This window comes from Hemiscyllium ocellatum, chromosome 36 (genome assembly GCF_020745735.1).
Source record: "Hemiscyllium ocellatum isolate sHemOce1 chromosome 36, sHemOce1.pat.X.cur, whole genome shotgun sequence".
Taxonomy (NCBI): domain Eukaryota; kingdom Metazoa; phylum Chordata; class Chondrichthyes; order Orectolobiformes; family Hemiscylliidae; genus Hemiscyllium; species Hemiscyllium ocellatum.
The window spans coordinates 11,478,901-11,495,698 of NC_083436.1; the positions used below are offsets into that span (position 1 = coordinate 11,478,901).

General features: G+C 41.1%; 1 protein-coding gene across 2 annotated transcripts in view; it reads right to left on the reverse strand.

Annotated features, from left to right (window-relative positions):
- Window positions 1-12,794, reverse strand: part of LOC132833425 (NEDD4 family-interacting protein 1-like) — a 152,621-nt gene extending 139,827 nt beyond the window's left edge. For both annotated transcript variants that reach the window (XM_060851674.1, XM_060851675.1), the window contains exons 1-2: window positions 12,719-12,794; window positions 12,371-12,458 (exon numbers count right to left, since the gene is read on the reverse strand). In XM_060851674.1, coding sequence (XP_060707657.1) covers window positions 12,371-12,458; window positions 12,719-12,757 — 127 coding nt within the window. In that variant the 5' untranslated portion in view covers window positions 12,758-12,794. The remainder of the gene's footprint in view (window positions 1-12,370; window positions 12,459-12,718) is intronic.
- Window positions 12,795-16,798: the final 4,004 nt, after the last annotated feature.

Below are 16,798 nucleotides of genomic sequence, written 5' to 3' on the forward strand. Positions count from 1 at the left end.
TTTCCAGGTCACAGTCCCACCCACAGCCGTGAAGTACCTGCTTTTATACCAATGTTCAGAAATGCTCTTCGAGCCAAACAGCAATGACAGAACTTGCTCATAAATGGAATGAGAAACCTTTTATCAATGTTTTGCCAATTTGTTTGCGCAGGCTCTGTTTTGGCCAAGATTCCATTCTAAAAAATATGCCAGTACTTTATTTTACCTTTATTCAATCATTGGCATTAGCAGTTCTGGCAGGCCCTGTAATTATTGACCACCCAAATGTCCTTGAGAATGTGGTTGTGAACCTACTTAATGAACTGTCGCAGTCATCCTGATATGGATACACTCTCATGTCCTAAATTTCTTCTCATCTCAGTCCTAACTGGTCTATCCTATACCCTTAGATTGAGAGCCCTAGTTCTAGACTCCCCAGTCATCAGCACCACCATCCTGTACCCAGCCATCAAGACTATCCTTCCTGTCTTTAGCCTGTCTAGTCCTTTTGGAACTCGATAGGTTTCTGTGAGATCACTCCTCCCCCATTCTTATAAACCCCAGAGAACATTGTCTTCATCAATCCAATCTCTCTTCGTACATCAATTTGCCATCCTTCCTCAGAATAGGAGACCAAATCTGCACACATTACTCAGGATGTGGTCTCACCAAAGCCGATATAATTGCAGCAAGACATCCTTACTCCTGGACTCAAATTCCCTTGCTATGAAGGCTAACATATCATTTTGCTTTCTTCATCACCTGCCTACTTACTTTCAGCAACTAATGTACAAGGATACCCAATTTTGAATGCATCACCCCTTTTCCCAACCTATCACCATTTAGACAATAATCTGCCTTCTGTTTTTGCTTCCAGAGTGAATAACTTCACATTTATCCACAGTAAACATTATCTGCCATGCTTTTGCCTACTCACTCAACTTATCCCAAATGACTCTGAATTATCTCTCCGTCCTCCTAACAGCTTCCCCTCCCCCCCCCATCCCCCCAAGCTTTGTGTCATTTGGAAACTTAGTGAGCTTTGGCGCTTTCAAAAACCAAGTAACCAGCAAACATTTCAGGTGGGGAGGTGGGAGAAATGGAGAAGCATGTCATAGAGTCTCATAGAAATGTACAGCAGGGAAACAGAGCCTTCAGTCCCCAGGGATGCTGGGGGGAGTAGCAGGCCAAGTGGACAAAGATCATCAGGTGTCACATAAAGTAGGAAAGTCTATCAAATCCCATAGATTATGAATTAATTTTACCCTTAGACTTTAAATTTCATATTTTATACTCTTTCAAAAGTTAATTAATTTTAGATATTTCTCAACAGGAAACCTGTTTAAAAATCTGATGAATATCAATGTTACAAAATGAAATTTATGATCTTTGGTATAATTGACCACTTCTTAAATATCGCTTTTCAAAACTCTTACTGATTGAAATTATGATACTTCCCAAAAATGTTAAATTTTTAATGTTGTAAAATGAATTATATCTATTAAAAATGTAATAGTGCAATGTCTGTTTGGTGTGATTTTTCATGGCTTTTTACAGCAAAGTCTATTTCCCAGTGCTTGTGATCAAATGACTAAAAAGCACATGCATAACTCCCTGTCATTATCACTCACTTTAGCCTGTGTTGGACCTCACTGCAACCCATACTGGAAGAGAATCCTTTCACAAAGTAGCCATAATTCTGACCACCAGGATTGTGGGAAATCCATACAGAGATTTATGAATCCATAAAATCCAAACTTTTAAGTAGCAGTAAATGGGCTTAATCATGAAAACAGTTAAGATGCTAATTGGAAAATTTAGACATGGAAATTTTTCAAGTACTTTACTCTGGTCTGTGCATAGTTTTATGAAGTTACCACACTGATAAGATAGGTGGAGAAAATTACTTCCACTGGGTGTGAAGTCTAGAACTAGGCAACATCATACAAAAATTAGAACTAGAATTATCAGAAGAGAAGTAAAGAAACCTTTGCACTTCTTGGGTGGAAGCCTCCATTGACTGAACAGATGCCAAGAGATCCATGGTGCCTCTTCTAAGGAAGACCTGCCCATATCCTCTGTTAATCAGACAGTTCCATGGACACTAGTGGGGCTTCCTTGAGAATGAGGGCAATAAGAAGCTCTTGCCCTCAGTAGTATCACGGGCATGCCGTAGCTGCTACTGGAGGAGAAAGCCTAGAGTCACAGCACACAGGAGTAATTAGTGATGGATTTTTTAAAAAAATCATTCACAGGATGAGGGTGTCACTGACTAGGCCACTCCAGAGGGCAGTGATCAACCATATAGGTGTGGGTTCAGAGTGGCATGTAGTCCAAACCAGATAAAAATTGCATATTCCTTGCAAATGGTTTTTCCTGACAATCAACAACGGATTCATGGTCATCATAAGACTCTTAATTTCAGAGTTTTATTGAATTCAAATTCCACTATTTGCCATGGTGAGATTCAAACCCAGATCCCCAGAACGTTACCTGGATTAACATCCAGGCAATAATACCACTAAGCCATCTTAGAGTTTAGATTGGGGAGGAGTGTGGGCATAGAAGGATGAGAATGGGTTGGGAGGGCTTTAACCTAGAGAAGGGGAATGGCTTTCAGCAGGCACCTTTTGCCAGATCTCTATGCTGTCCATCATGCCTTTGTTTGAGGGCCTCCACCCCCATCAGAAGAGACAAGAATTCAATTTGCTTCCAGAATGTTCATGCCCATAGGTCCAGCTGCTGCTGGGTCAACCTTTAAGTGGTTCTTCATTGTCAGCAAGTTGGGGAGATTGATCATGGTCTTTCCTTCCCAGACATTGGAAGTTAGCATCGGGTGCACCACACTCCATCTTTTTCAACCACCTTCAACCCTATCACCACCAACAATACGAGACTCACCCTAAAGGAATTGGAATTGTCTTCCACAAACCACAAATGTTGTGAAATACTTGTTGCATGTAAATTTGAGGTGGGCAGTATTTGATAATTGAAAGTATTCTGGATATGGCACCAAAACAGACACATAAAGTTAGGTTACTGGTCACTTGTTGTTCCATTTTTGAAGGGAGAAGATTGAGGATGTGAATAGTGAACTCCTGTTCCATGACAGCAATTTGCAAAAGCCAAGTATTTGGAAAATTTAGACCCGACACGTTGGGCTGGTTTACTGCCGTCTATCTCTGATAAAAGTGTCTTTGTGTGTACGCTGTGGCAGCCATTAAAGATCTCACCTGTAGAGAGACAGGATTTTGCTGACCTTGAGGTTGCACACACACACAGAAGCCAGGAAATCTGGCCTGACCCACTGCTGATGTTTCCTGGTGGTGGGACTATGCAGAACAGCTGCTTGCCTAATGGAGGGCACACAGCCTATTCTACCATTGAACAGCTCTGCTGGAACTCATTCTTTGCAGCATTCAATCAGCCACCATGCGGCAGCCTGGAGGAGGTGGAGGGGGTGGTGGGAATGGCTTGCAGAAGCCCCATGTCCAAATTAGGGCCTGCAGGAAGAACCTGTGGTGGGTCTTTCGCAGATGCCTGCTTAGCCTTTCTGAATAACACTTTTATTTCAAAACAATATTTTATTCATAAGAATCATCTATAAATACATGTAATAGTTTGAACCCAGTTCAGTGCAGTCCTTGCACAGGGATAAAAAATAAATAAAACATTGGAATTTTGACATTTCTCAGAGCTTTTCCATAAACTCAGGAAACTACCCATATTCATTCTGAGGCATCAAGAGTATCTGATACCTGAATGGATCCTTTGGTAGAAAGATGTCGGACAGTGATCTTTCCCCATTACGCTTGGCACCTTGTCCCAGGCTTTAATACGTCCCTCAGCACATAGTCCTGGACCTTGGAATGTGCCAGTCTGCACCAGTTGGTCAATGTCAACTCTTTGCACTGGAAGACCAACAGATTTTGGGAGACCAAAGAGCATCTTGCACCAAGTTCATTGTCTACCAGGTGCAGTCAATGTTTGTCTCAGTGTGCATCCCAGGGTACAGACTGTACAGCACAGCACCCTGAGTCATGGAGCTGCTTAGGCCAAACCTTGACAAAACCTTCTCTGAATCCTTTTTTCATTTCAAAAATGCACTTCATTCATAAAATCATGTATAAGTACATCCAAATGTTCTAAACCAGTTCTGTCCAGTCTTTGCAGAAACGAAAGGGAATTTTGATATTTCTCAGAGCTACTGCCAAAACAAAAAAGGCATTTTCTGCAAACCCTTGCTGGAGGTTTATCTTAAGTTTACCTCAAAGGGCACCTCTACGTTGATAAGCCAAGTCAATCTGTCCTGCCTCAGTGGTGATCTCCCCTCTTTTCTGCTCAGACTCTGGAGTTGCCAGCCCTTTGATTAAGCAGGTCAGATCAGGAGCACAATCAGGCAGCATCCAAAGTGCAGCAAAATCGATATTTCGGGAAAAAGCCCTTCATCAGGAATAAAGGCAGTGAGCCTGAAGCATGGAGAGATAAGCTAGAGCTCCTCTGCCTTTATTCCTGATGTAGGGCTTTTGCCTGAAACGTCGATTTCACTGCAATTTGGATGCTGCCTGAACTGCTGTGATCTTCCAGCACCGCTGATCCAGAATCTGGTTTCCAGCATCTGCAGTCATTGTTTTTACCAGGAGCACAGCCACATGACTGTTCTGGGAGGCTGCCTCTGGGATAATCATGGAGCTAGCTCCACTGCTTCCACATGCAGGCTTGGGTCCAGATCAGGGTGCCGAAGCTCGTGTTAACATCCTGCCCCAAGCAACAGTTGTTTTCTGTGTGAAGCCAGCACAAAATAAGTACAATCTCCTGAATTTATAACTCACGGACACGCCCATTCTTACCACCATGAAGAAACTGTGACAGTTTTACTGCTTCTTCCTGTGAGAAGTTGCTTTCTGCCAGCTTTTGTTCAGCACGAATGATTGCAAATGTTGCATGAAACTAGCCTTCATGCTCTATTTTCAGAAGATAGCAGAACAATGCCATTTTGATAAAGATAATTTGGCAGTCTCCAGATTTACAATGGGCTGTGTTATAAATATCAAAAGAAATTAAATAACAGTTAAGTTTTGTCGAGAACTTCTCTCCTCAGGGAGTTCAATGACAGAACTGATAGTACGCTCACATATACTTCTATATAAATTACTGGGCTAATCCCCGTAGAACCACACTGTATTAACTTACAGTAGAGAGCAGGTGGATAGTGACCAGAGTAGCTTGCCACCTGCTCATTCTTGCCATAGAAGGTCTGAGTCATTTAGAAGTATGGGGTTATTTACAAAGTTGTTGGCTGACTCAGCTACCTTTGTCATTTCTAATGCTTAACTCATAATTTAGTGCTTGAATGGCTTTTCTACATAAACCTGGGAGATTGCCAGTTTCAAAGCATGCCCTTCCTTCACAGAGTGTGCATAATTACAGTCTTCACTATTAATTCATCTCATTGGGCAGGACCCATGACATGTGTGCACTGCTCTCATCTCTGTCCTCCATGTTCATGTTTTCTGGACCTTGCACTCTGCTTTCTATATGAGACGTTGTCCATTTAATATTTGATTATGATTCATGGATTCGTATCCACAGAGTGCTCAAGTCAATCTTGTTTTGCCTCAAAGCTACCAATCCCATGAAAAAATCATCGAATATGGTTGTTACAAAAAATAGATCTGTTGGCAGATTATGATCTGAGGCACAACTTATGCTGAAGTGGGTGGGCTACCATGGAAATGCTGGTAGTTTGCACAAGTCCCACACCCACACACATCATTCCCGACTTTCACAGGGGCAGGTCCTTGGATGTTACAATATTCATGCATATGTGACGTCCGGAGACAGTGGATCAGATAACTGGGCAGTTGTTTCTATTTATGTGGGATTTTGGTATCACCACTGTCTGGAACCTGTGAGGTGTCAAGCAGATTAAGTCAAGATTGACCTGATTGATTTAGCTTGGATAGCCAGGATGGACATGTGAGATATCCTGTGGACACCTTAGTGCAGTGAGATGTAAGGTACACTTTGGATTGTGAAAAGTAAACTCTTTGGAACTGTCAAAACTGTCAGAGTACTGTCAGAGATATCAAAGAACCTAGAAAATAATTGTCTATCTTTATTTGGGATTAGTTTAAGGAATTGGGACATCATCAAGTTTGTTGAAGGCAAGCTGAGGGGACATAAGAGGACTTGACCTCAAATTTTGTGTCCTTCCTCTCAGGGAGATAAGGTGGTTCCAGTAGGCCCCATTCAGAAGGAGAATCTAGCACAGCATGCCCAGAAGCTGATTCTTAGGACACTGCAGGATGCCCAGCCCCTCCCTGTCTCCACTGAATGTGATGCACATTACAGTTGGAGAGGGTATGCTTGCATCTGGGCAAAATTTTCATGAGACCTGGGCCCTCTCGGCATAAAGGTACTTGGGTATTACTGCCAACAAGGCGAGATTGGGGATAGAATTCTACCAGTAAGATACCATTAACCACAATAATCCCCAGCTCCCCAAAGAAAAGACTCCCTTCCACATCATAGATTATGTGCTTGCATACCTATATTTCCAAGTAAGAATCTGGCAGCTACAAAGTGTTTTCCATTGCTCCCTGTGGAGTGAGTTTGGGAACTAGAAAGTTTAAGTTCCCCTTGTGACGAGGTAAACTTCACAACTTCAATAATTTCATGGATTGAAACAGTCAGCAATACCTCTTCCTGGAATAAATTGTTTCACGAGATGAAAGGGATAAGGAGACGCTGTCATAAAGGAATTAAAAGCAATACGCTTATTAACCACCCCTGGGAAAGGGTTGAAGGAACATAAACAAACTGTTTCCTGGGAGAGAGGGGATAATACTGCTCAATACCCTGCTGACTCATGACAAATGGACAATTAAGACTGTCTGTAGATGGAAATGCCCTGAAGTAAAGGGGTTAATTGCAGGACAGGCTATGACAAACGGACTCCTAATCCTGAATGTAACAAGGAACAGGGGAGCTACATCTGAACAGAAGGCAAACTACAGACTCCAAAAGTATAATCAATGTTGCAGATGAAAGAATATAATCAATCGTCAATAATGTCACACCACAAACTTGTAAGAGAGAAAATTCTATAAGAATTCAACATCAGAACAATTCAGGAGAATTCTGAAGAACAGCTTTGCACAAGGATTGAAACTTGGACTCTTCCAGACTCAGATATTGTTGGTTGAATCATATCTTGACTCCACCATTAATCAGGTAATAGCCAAGTTGAGTTGTGAGGCTTAACTTGCTCACCCAAGGGGTCTTAGTTGCTACATGTAATGAAGTTTAAACCATGGTTTCAGTATTTGATTGTCAATGAGATTTCTTAATAAGTAGCTGAATTAAAGGTAACTTATGAGGATTTCCCCACAATGCCCCTGTTTGTGTCTCAGACCTTTAACAGCTGTTTGCTGACATGACAATGAGGGAACTAATTATTTGACAATGAAAGTCCTGCTGATGAAGTACAAGTTGAAGCCAGATGTGTGACAGTCCTGAACCAGTAGAGATATGGGGGTGAACTTTCTCACCCCTGAATCACTTGGGCAATAACCAAGTCAATTGGGAAAAATGGAGTAGGAAAAATGAAATTCTCAATGTTGAGAAAAAAGTCTGATTTCCTATCCAAGGTTTGAAAAACAGAATAAAAACCTTACTCACAAGTGTTGACAGGCTTACATGCAACATGCATATATTTAAATCTCATTAGTACTCAATCTTGCCTCATTTCTAAATCATTTCCCATTCTCCCACACGATGGAGAGAAATTAGATGGAAACAGTTCCCTACATGCAAGTCAGTGCAGGTACTCAGTACCTCCATTTTGCCACTTGTTCACCCAGAAACATGAACAGCAATTCCCATCATCTCAGGGTACACTCTATTGGCATCAATTGCCTGCATCCATCCCCACTCCCACTACCTCAATCCCCCATCGATAGAGGTGGACATTGTGCACACGTGACCCTCACCACATCATCATGGCACATCTCTGCACTTTGAATGTAATTCTCCATTTCAAAGCTGTACTTTGAAATGCACCAAATCTGCTGTCAGGACTCTTAGCACAGAGATAAGTGTTTAACTCATCCTTTGGAGCAGGGTATATATCCAGGGCTTGCTTACTTAGTGCCCACTCACTTCATGCCTGCTTTCATGTTCACAACATCTCGGTCTTGCCTTGCCTTTTAGCAAACGCATAACATCAGGCAGCTTGCCATGTTTGTCCGTAGTGACCAGTCAAGGGGGTGATGTGCAGCATCAATCTCACATCTGCAACATGTGATAGCGGCCTCACATGGCAAACACTTTGCATGTGCTACAGCCAAATAGCAAGACGTCAAAGTCTAAGAGGAGCAAGACTTTGTCAATTCAAAGAGGACTGCTGTCAGTCCCGGCCACAGTCAGTTAATGGACAGTGGCTGATCTTTTTTCTTTCATTCATAATATGAGAACATCACTGACATTTAATTGCCCATCTCTAATTCATCAGAGCGCAGTTAAGAGTCAACAATATTGCTTTGGGCCTGGAATCACATGTAGGCCAGACCAGGTAAGGATGGCAGCTTCCTTCCCTAAAGGACATTAGTGAACTAGATGGGTTTTCCAACAATTAGCAATAGGTACATGGATACCATTAGACTCTTAATTCCAAATTTTTATTGAATTCAAGTTCTCACCATCTGCCGTGGCTGGATTCCAAACCCAGGTCCCCAGAACATTACTTGGGTCTCTGAATTAACTGTCCAGAAATAATACCACGAGGTCATTACCTCCTCATTTCAATCTTGGGGCTTGGATATGGTCAGTTGACTGCTTGGGCTGGCCAGGGTCAGAGGTTCTGTATTACTGCAATCCGGAAAGTCAACCTTCAGTTCAAATCCACACACAGTCTGAAGAATTACAAATAAGTCAATTTAGTAAATCCTTCCAATTTAGTCAGGTGTATATGCCACTGCCAATCTTGAGAGTCTGCTCACTGAACTGGAAGTTATCAGGGACCATTGCTATGGTAAAGAAGTAGAGGAAGTCACTTGGAGACAGCTTGCTGGATGTAGAGGGGACAATAATTGTGAAGGGGGTGTCCTTCAACACAAGGGTGGAAGACGATAGAGCAATGAATAACATAGGTTACTGCAGAAAGAGGTGTTATCATTAGATCCACCAAATGGGGGACTATGCATTTCGATTGCTATCATAGCTAAGCTGGAGTTGGGGGCTCAGGGAGTAATGTTAGGAGAAGAAGTGAAATAGTTAGCGTAAGGCTTGGAAGCTCAGAACTGATGGAGTTGACAGGGAAGAAAGGAATGTGAATGTTTGGGGTGGCCTCTAAATTATGAATCTATGACTTATTCTGTAAAGTATTAAACATGTTGCCTTCAATCTTTATCCAAATCTGAAGTGTACAACGGAAATGGAAAATGGCTGTGGCCACCTCAGGAGTGTGTGGAGTAACTGGTTTGAGCATTGTCTGAGCACTGTGGGTGATGTGGCTCTTCAAGGGGCAATTATATTAATCAGGTATTTCCACAGTGCAGGTTGAAGATATCTGGAATCATTCCACCCTGTTTGTGAAATGTAAGCAGTGTTCAACTGTGTGCCATACAATTCCTGATCGATATTACAGATCGATCATAGGTCATTCCTGTGAAGCAGAACTTAGTCACAGGTGATCTTCAAAGTGTCACCGTGGATAAAAATTCACAAAAACAACCCAAGATCTCATAACCCGCTCAAGGGTCTGGGGTTAATATCCTTTCACCTTAGGCTGTAAGCATTTGACAATATGCTCTTATATGCAATGCTGCCTTTCTTACACGATGTCAGGGTATGGGGCAAAGTGTCAGGAATCTCAGCACACCAACAATCTCCTACTGTAGTTGCATGGGATGACTTGTGCTGCATACATTAGAATACAATCCATTTATTTATCGAAGGTCCATGTAAAGGAAAACATGGCCCTCTCTTTCAAAGATTTTTTAAATTCACGGGATCTGAACATCACTGGCTGAGTCAACATTTATTGCCCATTCTTAGCAGCCCTTCAGAAGGTGGGGATTCATTGCTTTCTCGATCTGCTACAATCAATTTGCAGTTAGTAGACCCACAATATCGTTAAGGGAGAAGATTTCAGCATTTTATCCAGCGTAATTGAAGCACAGGTGATACATGTCCAAGCGAGTGCTGTGGTGGTTTGGAGGAGAACTTGCCAGTGGTAGTGCTCCCAATAAGCATAAACTCTAGCTGATATTCTGAGCACTACAAACAACTCCACCTCTTTAAAATGAAACGATACCCACCATCCTTTAGCACGTCTTCAGCAGAAACCCTCATTTTTGTTTTGTCACCCATCTGTTCCAATTCTCACCTGGCTGGTCTTTCATAATCCATCCTTCATAAAATAAAGCTGATCCAAAACTCCACCATCCATAGTGACTCACTTCATCAAGTCCTACTCACCCATCAGTGCAGAGCTCACTGAAGAACACTGGTTAGTGCTCCGTCAATACCTTAATTTCAAAATTGATCTACTTCTTTTCAACTCCCCGCATTGCATTTCTCTTTCCTATCTCTGTGAACTCTTCTAGTTCGCCAAAAACTCTCTCTTCCACTAACTCTGATTTGTACATACCCCTTGCTCCATGCCCCACCACTGGTGATCAAACTGACATTGGTTTTGATCAAAGATCTGGGATCCTTTCCATGCATCTCTCCATCTCTCTTTCTCTTCTAAGGTGCTGTTTTAACTAAGTTTCAACTTGTCTTAATATCTTCTTTATCATCCAAATCAATTTTGTCCAATTATGCTTATGTGAGGTGCCTGGACCATTTAACTAGCTGAAGTGCAATATGAAAATGTAAGTCATTGTTGGGATGTCATTTTGTACAATTTTGAAAAATAAACTACTCTTCTCTTTGTCTGTGACAGATTAAGAACTCACTCTAGGGGAAAGTTGCATGAGTAGATCCATGTATTGGAGCATTCAATGGCTGACTTCTGTTTTTTTTAGTTTTTGTCTTCTTTGTTTATTTTTCTGCCATTCCACCTTATTTCTTAGTTTTCACCTTCTCTATCTTCTATGGGAAATTGTGACTATGATAACTTTGTCATGGATAATGGTGTAAAATGGATGAAATTGCCCTTGATTTTTGTACCTCATTGAATTCAGTTAGGAGAGTTATTTAACAGAGCCAATATTACAGTTTACACAGTTGCCCTAACTAAAACAAACACTGATTGAGTCTCCTTTTCACTGATCCTCCTCATATTCATCTTGGTCTAAGCTTCTTTCCATCTCCATTCTGTTTGTCTGTCTCATTTCTTCTCTGTCTATTGAGTGCAAAATATATTTGTGTTTAAACTGTGTTCACTGATGTTTTTACTGGAAATATAACTTTAAGTTGTTAGTTGCAACAAGTGGGAGATGTTTTAACACGAAAAGAGGTACATGATAATGATCAGAAGTATTCTCTACGAACTTAGCACATCAACTGTGAGTGTTAATTCAACCATCACTTGTTGTAACCTTTTCACAGCAACCAGGTATAGCATATCGACTGGAAATGTCATTCTATATTAAAACATCAACAGCAATACAGTGGAAAATTGGTCATGATAATGGCTGTGTGCATCTGACCTTTTTTAAAGCAATTCTGAAAATGACATTCATTCACTTCAGTTAATTTCTGAATGCATTTCATCCATTTATTTATCGAAGGTTCATGTAAAGGAAAACATGGCCCTCTCTTTCAAAGATTTTTTAAATTCCCTCTGCCACTTCTGTCATTTCAAATGCATCTGGATGGATATAGAGAGATATGGACCAAATGCTGGCAAACTGGACTAGATTAATTCAGGATGGCTGGTCAGCAGATAAGTTGGACTGAAGAGTCTGCTTCCATGCTGTACATCTCTATGACATCTAAGTCTTTGTGTCCATATCTTTCTTTGAACAGCAGGCTACATGCCACGCATGCATTTGAACAAAGACTTTAATAGGAGTGCAGAAATAATAATAAAGGAAATTGAAAGGTGACTTCATAGCTGCCAGTATTTCATGCTGTATTGGATGCCATTTACTAAACATAAACCTTTGAGTGAAGAGCTTCATGCAGAACGCATCTGAATTGTGTTATCACCTATTTAAATTCCTTGCAATTCTCTATATCTGTCAGCGCAATTAGTTTAAGAATTTATTATGCTGCACCAGAGCTAACACAGGACACACACAAGTGCATGTTCTATATGTACAGAGCAATTTATAACTGGACATTTTGTTTTCAACGTCTAAAGTTGTGCACACATTTCAATTTGTAAAAAAGCTAAGATAATCAATAGCTGTGAGAAATCAATTAAAGGTGAACTCACTGAAAAACGTCACCAGAAAAATCCCATCATTTCCAAGGCTGAGCTGATTGCCTTCATCATAGCCATTTCCTAATGTGAATTCATCATCCTATTTTCATCAAAAAGACAAACAGATTATAGTGTGAGTCGCTTCTTTCAAGATACCATTTTGCATTCATAATCGGCCTACCTATCAGTTAGTTTACTGCACAGTGTTACCATGTGAACGAATACTCTAAGGCTGCTTCTCTCCCTCCTACATGCTTTTTAATCTGCAATTGAGAATTGTCCTGACATGAGGAATCCACTGTGAGCTAGCAGATAAATACAACTGAATTGTGACACAGCTTGTTCAAATAAAACACTCACATATTCGCAGAAGATAATTGGCTTTCCATTAAACTCCATCACCTAGAAGTCACCTTGTCAAGTTTCACATCATCTTTCTTCACAAGAGAAGAACAGCCATATTGGGTCAAACTAAGCTACATTACAATAGGGGGTGGAAAGCAGAAAGACCAATAGAAATGGACCCCACCCCCAAAATCATTAGCTAAGTCTCACAGCCTTTATTTCTAATCTCAAGAAAAAAAACCCTGTCATTAATCTACCCTGCAAGGCACATCTGTTCACCGCTAAGAATACACCATCACTTAAAAGAACAAGTTATTTCAGGCACAGTAAAGTAAAAAGCACACACACTCCTTGCAGTTGGATTCAATCCATGTCTGTAGTGTTGAAGCTTTCTAACATGTTGCACTGTTATTTGATCCTGAAACATCACGTGAAGCTGACTTGGTTACAGTTGCTGAATTCTTGGCATCCTTGTTTTATACCAGCCCAATCTGATAGAAAAAGGATGTTGATGGCAAAACAGGAGAGAATTAAATCACTTAAACAAGAAGAGAATACAGGCTACCCATTTCTATCTATAAATCATTTTCAATAATGTGTTCTATATTTCAAATGCATATGTAGCTCAGAAGCTCATATAGTGCATTCAGAGTAGTATGAAAACTGATGGCTTGGAAATAACTTGCTGCTATGAACGCAAAGCATCTTTTCACATTCATTTCGAGGCTTGAACTGGCTGGCTTTCACTAGGTAAGAATGATGTGCTGTATAATGGTAACCTGTTCAGATTAACTATGTAAAACTGATCATTGACCAAATTAAATGTGTGCTGTACACGGATTCTACAGCTTCAGTTTTACAATGAAATATTTTTAAGAATTGTCTTAGCTGGTGTTTGCAGCAACAGTGCAACTCAAAGAGCAGCCATATTGCCGTTTGTCAGGAACTGCGCTAATCTTTGTCGGCTTTGACACTCAACAAGCTTGTCTGGGGAGTTTGGATATTCCAGGGAGGAAAACAGCTTTGAATGGGATGCAGCTTATTTGGAAAGTGGCAATTGTAGAACTGGCAAAATGATGCAGCCCTCACACAGTTCACTTTGATACCATTACAGGAAGACATGAATAGTCATATTTGGGCAAAAGAGGAATGAAGAAGTGAAGTACTTCTCTAAAAACCTCTTTCAACACTGGAAGCAATCTCCTTGGCTGCAGTAAAAGCTGTCAGGTGAAGAACCAGGTTACTTCTGATTACAACAGGATCTTGATCAGACAGGCCAATGAGCTGATGAGCGGCAAATGGAGTTTAATTTAGATAAACGCAAGGTGCTGCATTTTGGGAAAGCAAATCTTAGCAGGACTCACACACTTAATGGTAAGACTATACAGGACATTGGTTGGGCCATTTTTGGAATATTGCATGCAATTTGGGTCTCCTTCCTATCAGAAAGATGTTGTGAAACTTGAAATGGTTCAGAAAAGATTTATAAGGATGTTGCCAGGGTTGGAGGATTTGAGCTGTAGGGAGAGGCTGAACAGGCTGGGGGTGTTTCCCCTGGAGTGTCAGAGGCTGAGGGGTGACCTTAGAGAGGTTTATAAAATCATGAGGGGCATGGATAGGATAAATAGACAAAGCCTTTTCCCTAGGAGAAAGTGAGGACTGCAGATGCTGGAGATCAGAGCTTGAAAATGTGTTGCTGGAAAAGCGCAGCAGGTCAGGCAGCATCAAAGGAACAGGAGAAGTCTTTTCCCTGGGGTGGGGGAATCTAGAACTAGAGGGTATAGGTTTAGGGGGAGAGGGGAAGGACATAAAAGAGACATAAGGGGCAACTATTTCACTCAGATAGTGGTACCTATAAGGAATGAGCTGCCAGAGGAAGTGGTGGAGGTTAACACAATTGCAACATTTAAAAAGCATCTGGATGAGTAGGTGAGTAGGAAGGGTTTGGAGGGATATGGGCCAGGTGCTGGCAGGTGGGACTAGATTGGATTGGAATCTCTGGTCGACATGGACGGGTTGGACCGAAGGGTCTGTTTCCATGCTGTACCTCTCTGTGACTCTATGACTCTATGACCCAAGATGGCTGTTGCAGTTATTCAGTTGATCTTCCATGTTTGGCATTAAGGTTTCCATGTTGCTGCACAAATGTAGAGTTTTCAGTGCTCTTTATGTAAACTTTTGCTGGCAGGTTGCTGAATGCATTTACTATATTCAAAATGCATCATTATTCATCGTTAGTCTAGGCTCACTCGAATGGGAAATTCCAGCCCCATTGTTCAACTTCATGATCCTGGGCTTCCTCTTTTGCTATTGACAGAGGGGCTTCCATATTATCAACACTGAAAAGGAGAATGAGAATGCAAATTTGTTTTGGATATAAAAAGGAACAGCAAAGTGAGAAGTGGCTGATGAAACTAGCTGCAGTTTTTCTTGGGTAATGTGCAGGGAACAGAAACAGATGGAAAGATGTCCAGAAAGTCTCCGTAGTATCTCCTGTAGCATGGTCTTGTCTCTTTCCTGCTCATGATAGCCACCATTTCTGCTTTCATTGTGGGTATAGTGCACTGATGGACTCAGTTCCACTGTTGGCAGCTTTCTGCCTGAAGTGGGGAGTAACCTTTTGCCTGCAAACAGGAAGGGATTGTGTGCAGCAGCCTTGAGAGTTTTTAAGGAGTATACTCAATATTGGAAAATAGATGGCAGGCAGGTATGAGATTGAATCTAAGGCATTAAGGTTGCAATCCTGTGAGCCTGGGGAGAACAGGAACTCAATTAATGTGACGTGGTAACGATGGGAGAGTAAAAGCAAGTTGTGAAGAGGAGTCTTGCAAGTAATAAGGCTTTAGATGTTGAAGGTGTGAGCAGAGATTATGAGAGCTGTGTTGTTCCACTGACAATTCTAGTGTGGTTATTGATTTCAGTTTCTCATTACAGGCAGTCCTAGGAGCCAGGCTCCTGGTATTGATGTCCTCACTGATGTCTTCGCACATATGATGGAGTTATTTGCGAGATGGTCTTCTGTTCATGAAATGGAGGATATTTCCCTCCCTCTGTCCACCGATTGCATCAGGGTCAGAATGGTAGCATGACCAAATTATCCATCACAGCCATCTTGTTGTTCAGGACTCTGTTTCTTTCCTCAGCCAGAATAAAAATCCCCTATAAAGGGTATGTATCGAGACAGAGATACCAAATATCTGGCCCTGAATAGGCATACAGCCAACAGATAGTATTCATGTTCCTGACTGCTCACTATTCACATGAACCATGATTAATTAGTAGGCAGTATGAATATTATCTGCTATCTGGGACAATGTCAACAACTGCTGCAGTGTGCCACTCAGTTCCTATTTTTGGATGCTATTGAATTTCTAGGCCACGTATTATTAGATGTATACTCCTTGAAGTATTGCATTGAGCTGATGTTATGACGCGGACATTGAACCCCTCTGTTAATTAAAACCAAAAACCCAGAAAAGCTCGCCCTACCACGTAATCTGTTAAAATGTGAGTGAATGACAGAGAACTCCAATTTCCACTATTTAAAGAAAAATAACAATTTTACGAACTCTAATTGTGAACATCAAACAAAACTATTAACAAACTAAACACTCCTCCCCTTAACTGAACACAATCCTGTTAACATGATGTTCCAATAACACAATTATTAAACTTTACATTAACTTAATTTCAAGTCCACACAGTCCCTGTCTTCTCCACTGTCTTCAATCTTCCCTCTGCTAGTCTCTCTGGATCTTCTTTCTTTTTACTGCTTGCACAAGAAAAGGTACTCTTTGATAGATAGAGTGGCTTTTTATTCCTTTTGTGAGTAAGATGATGGATAGGCAGTTAGCTCTCCAGTTCTACAGCAGTTGTTTTGCTGACTGAGGGCAGTTGCTCTGACCAATTTTCAAAATGCCCACTTTTTTTATACCCCCAACATTGTATCTTCTTATTGGTACAATGTTGTCAAAACAATAAATTCAAACTCACTTGGGTTTTAGTATTCTTGGTATCATTTAAATTAATTGGTTAAATTTGAATTGTTGTCAAAACAGCAACCAAAACTCAGGTATCCCTTTAACAGCCAATCCT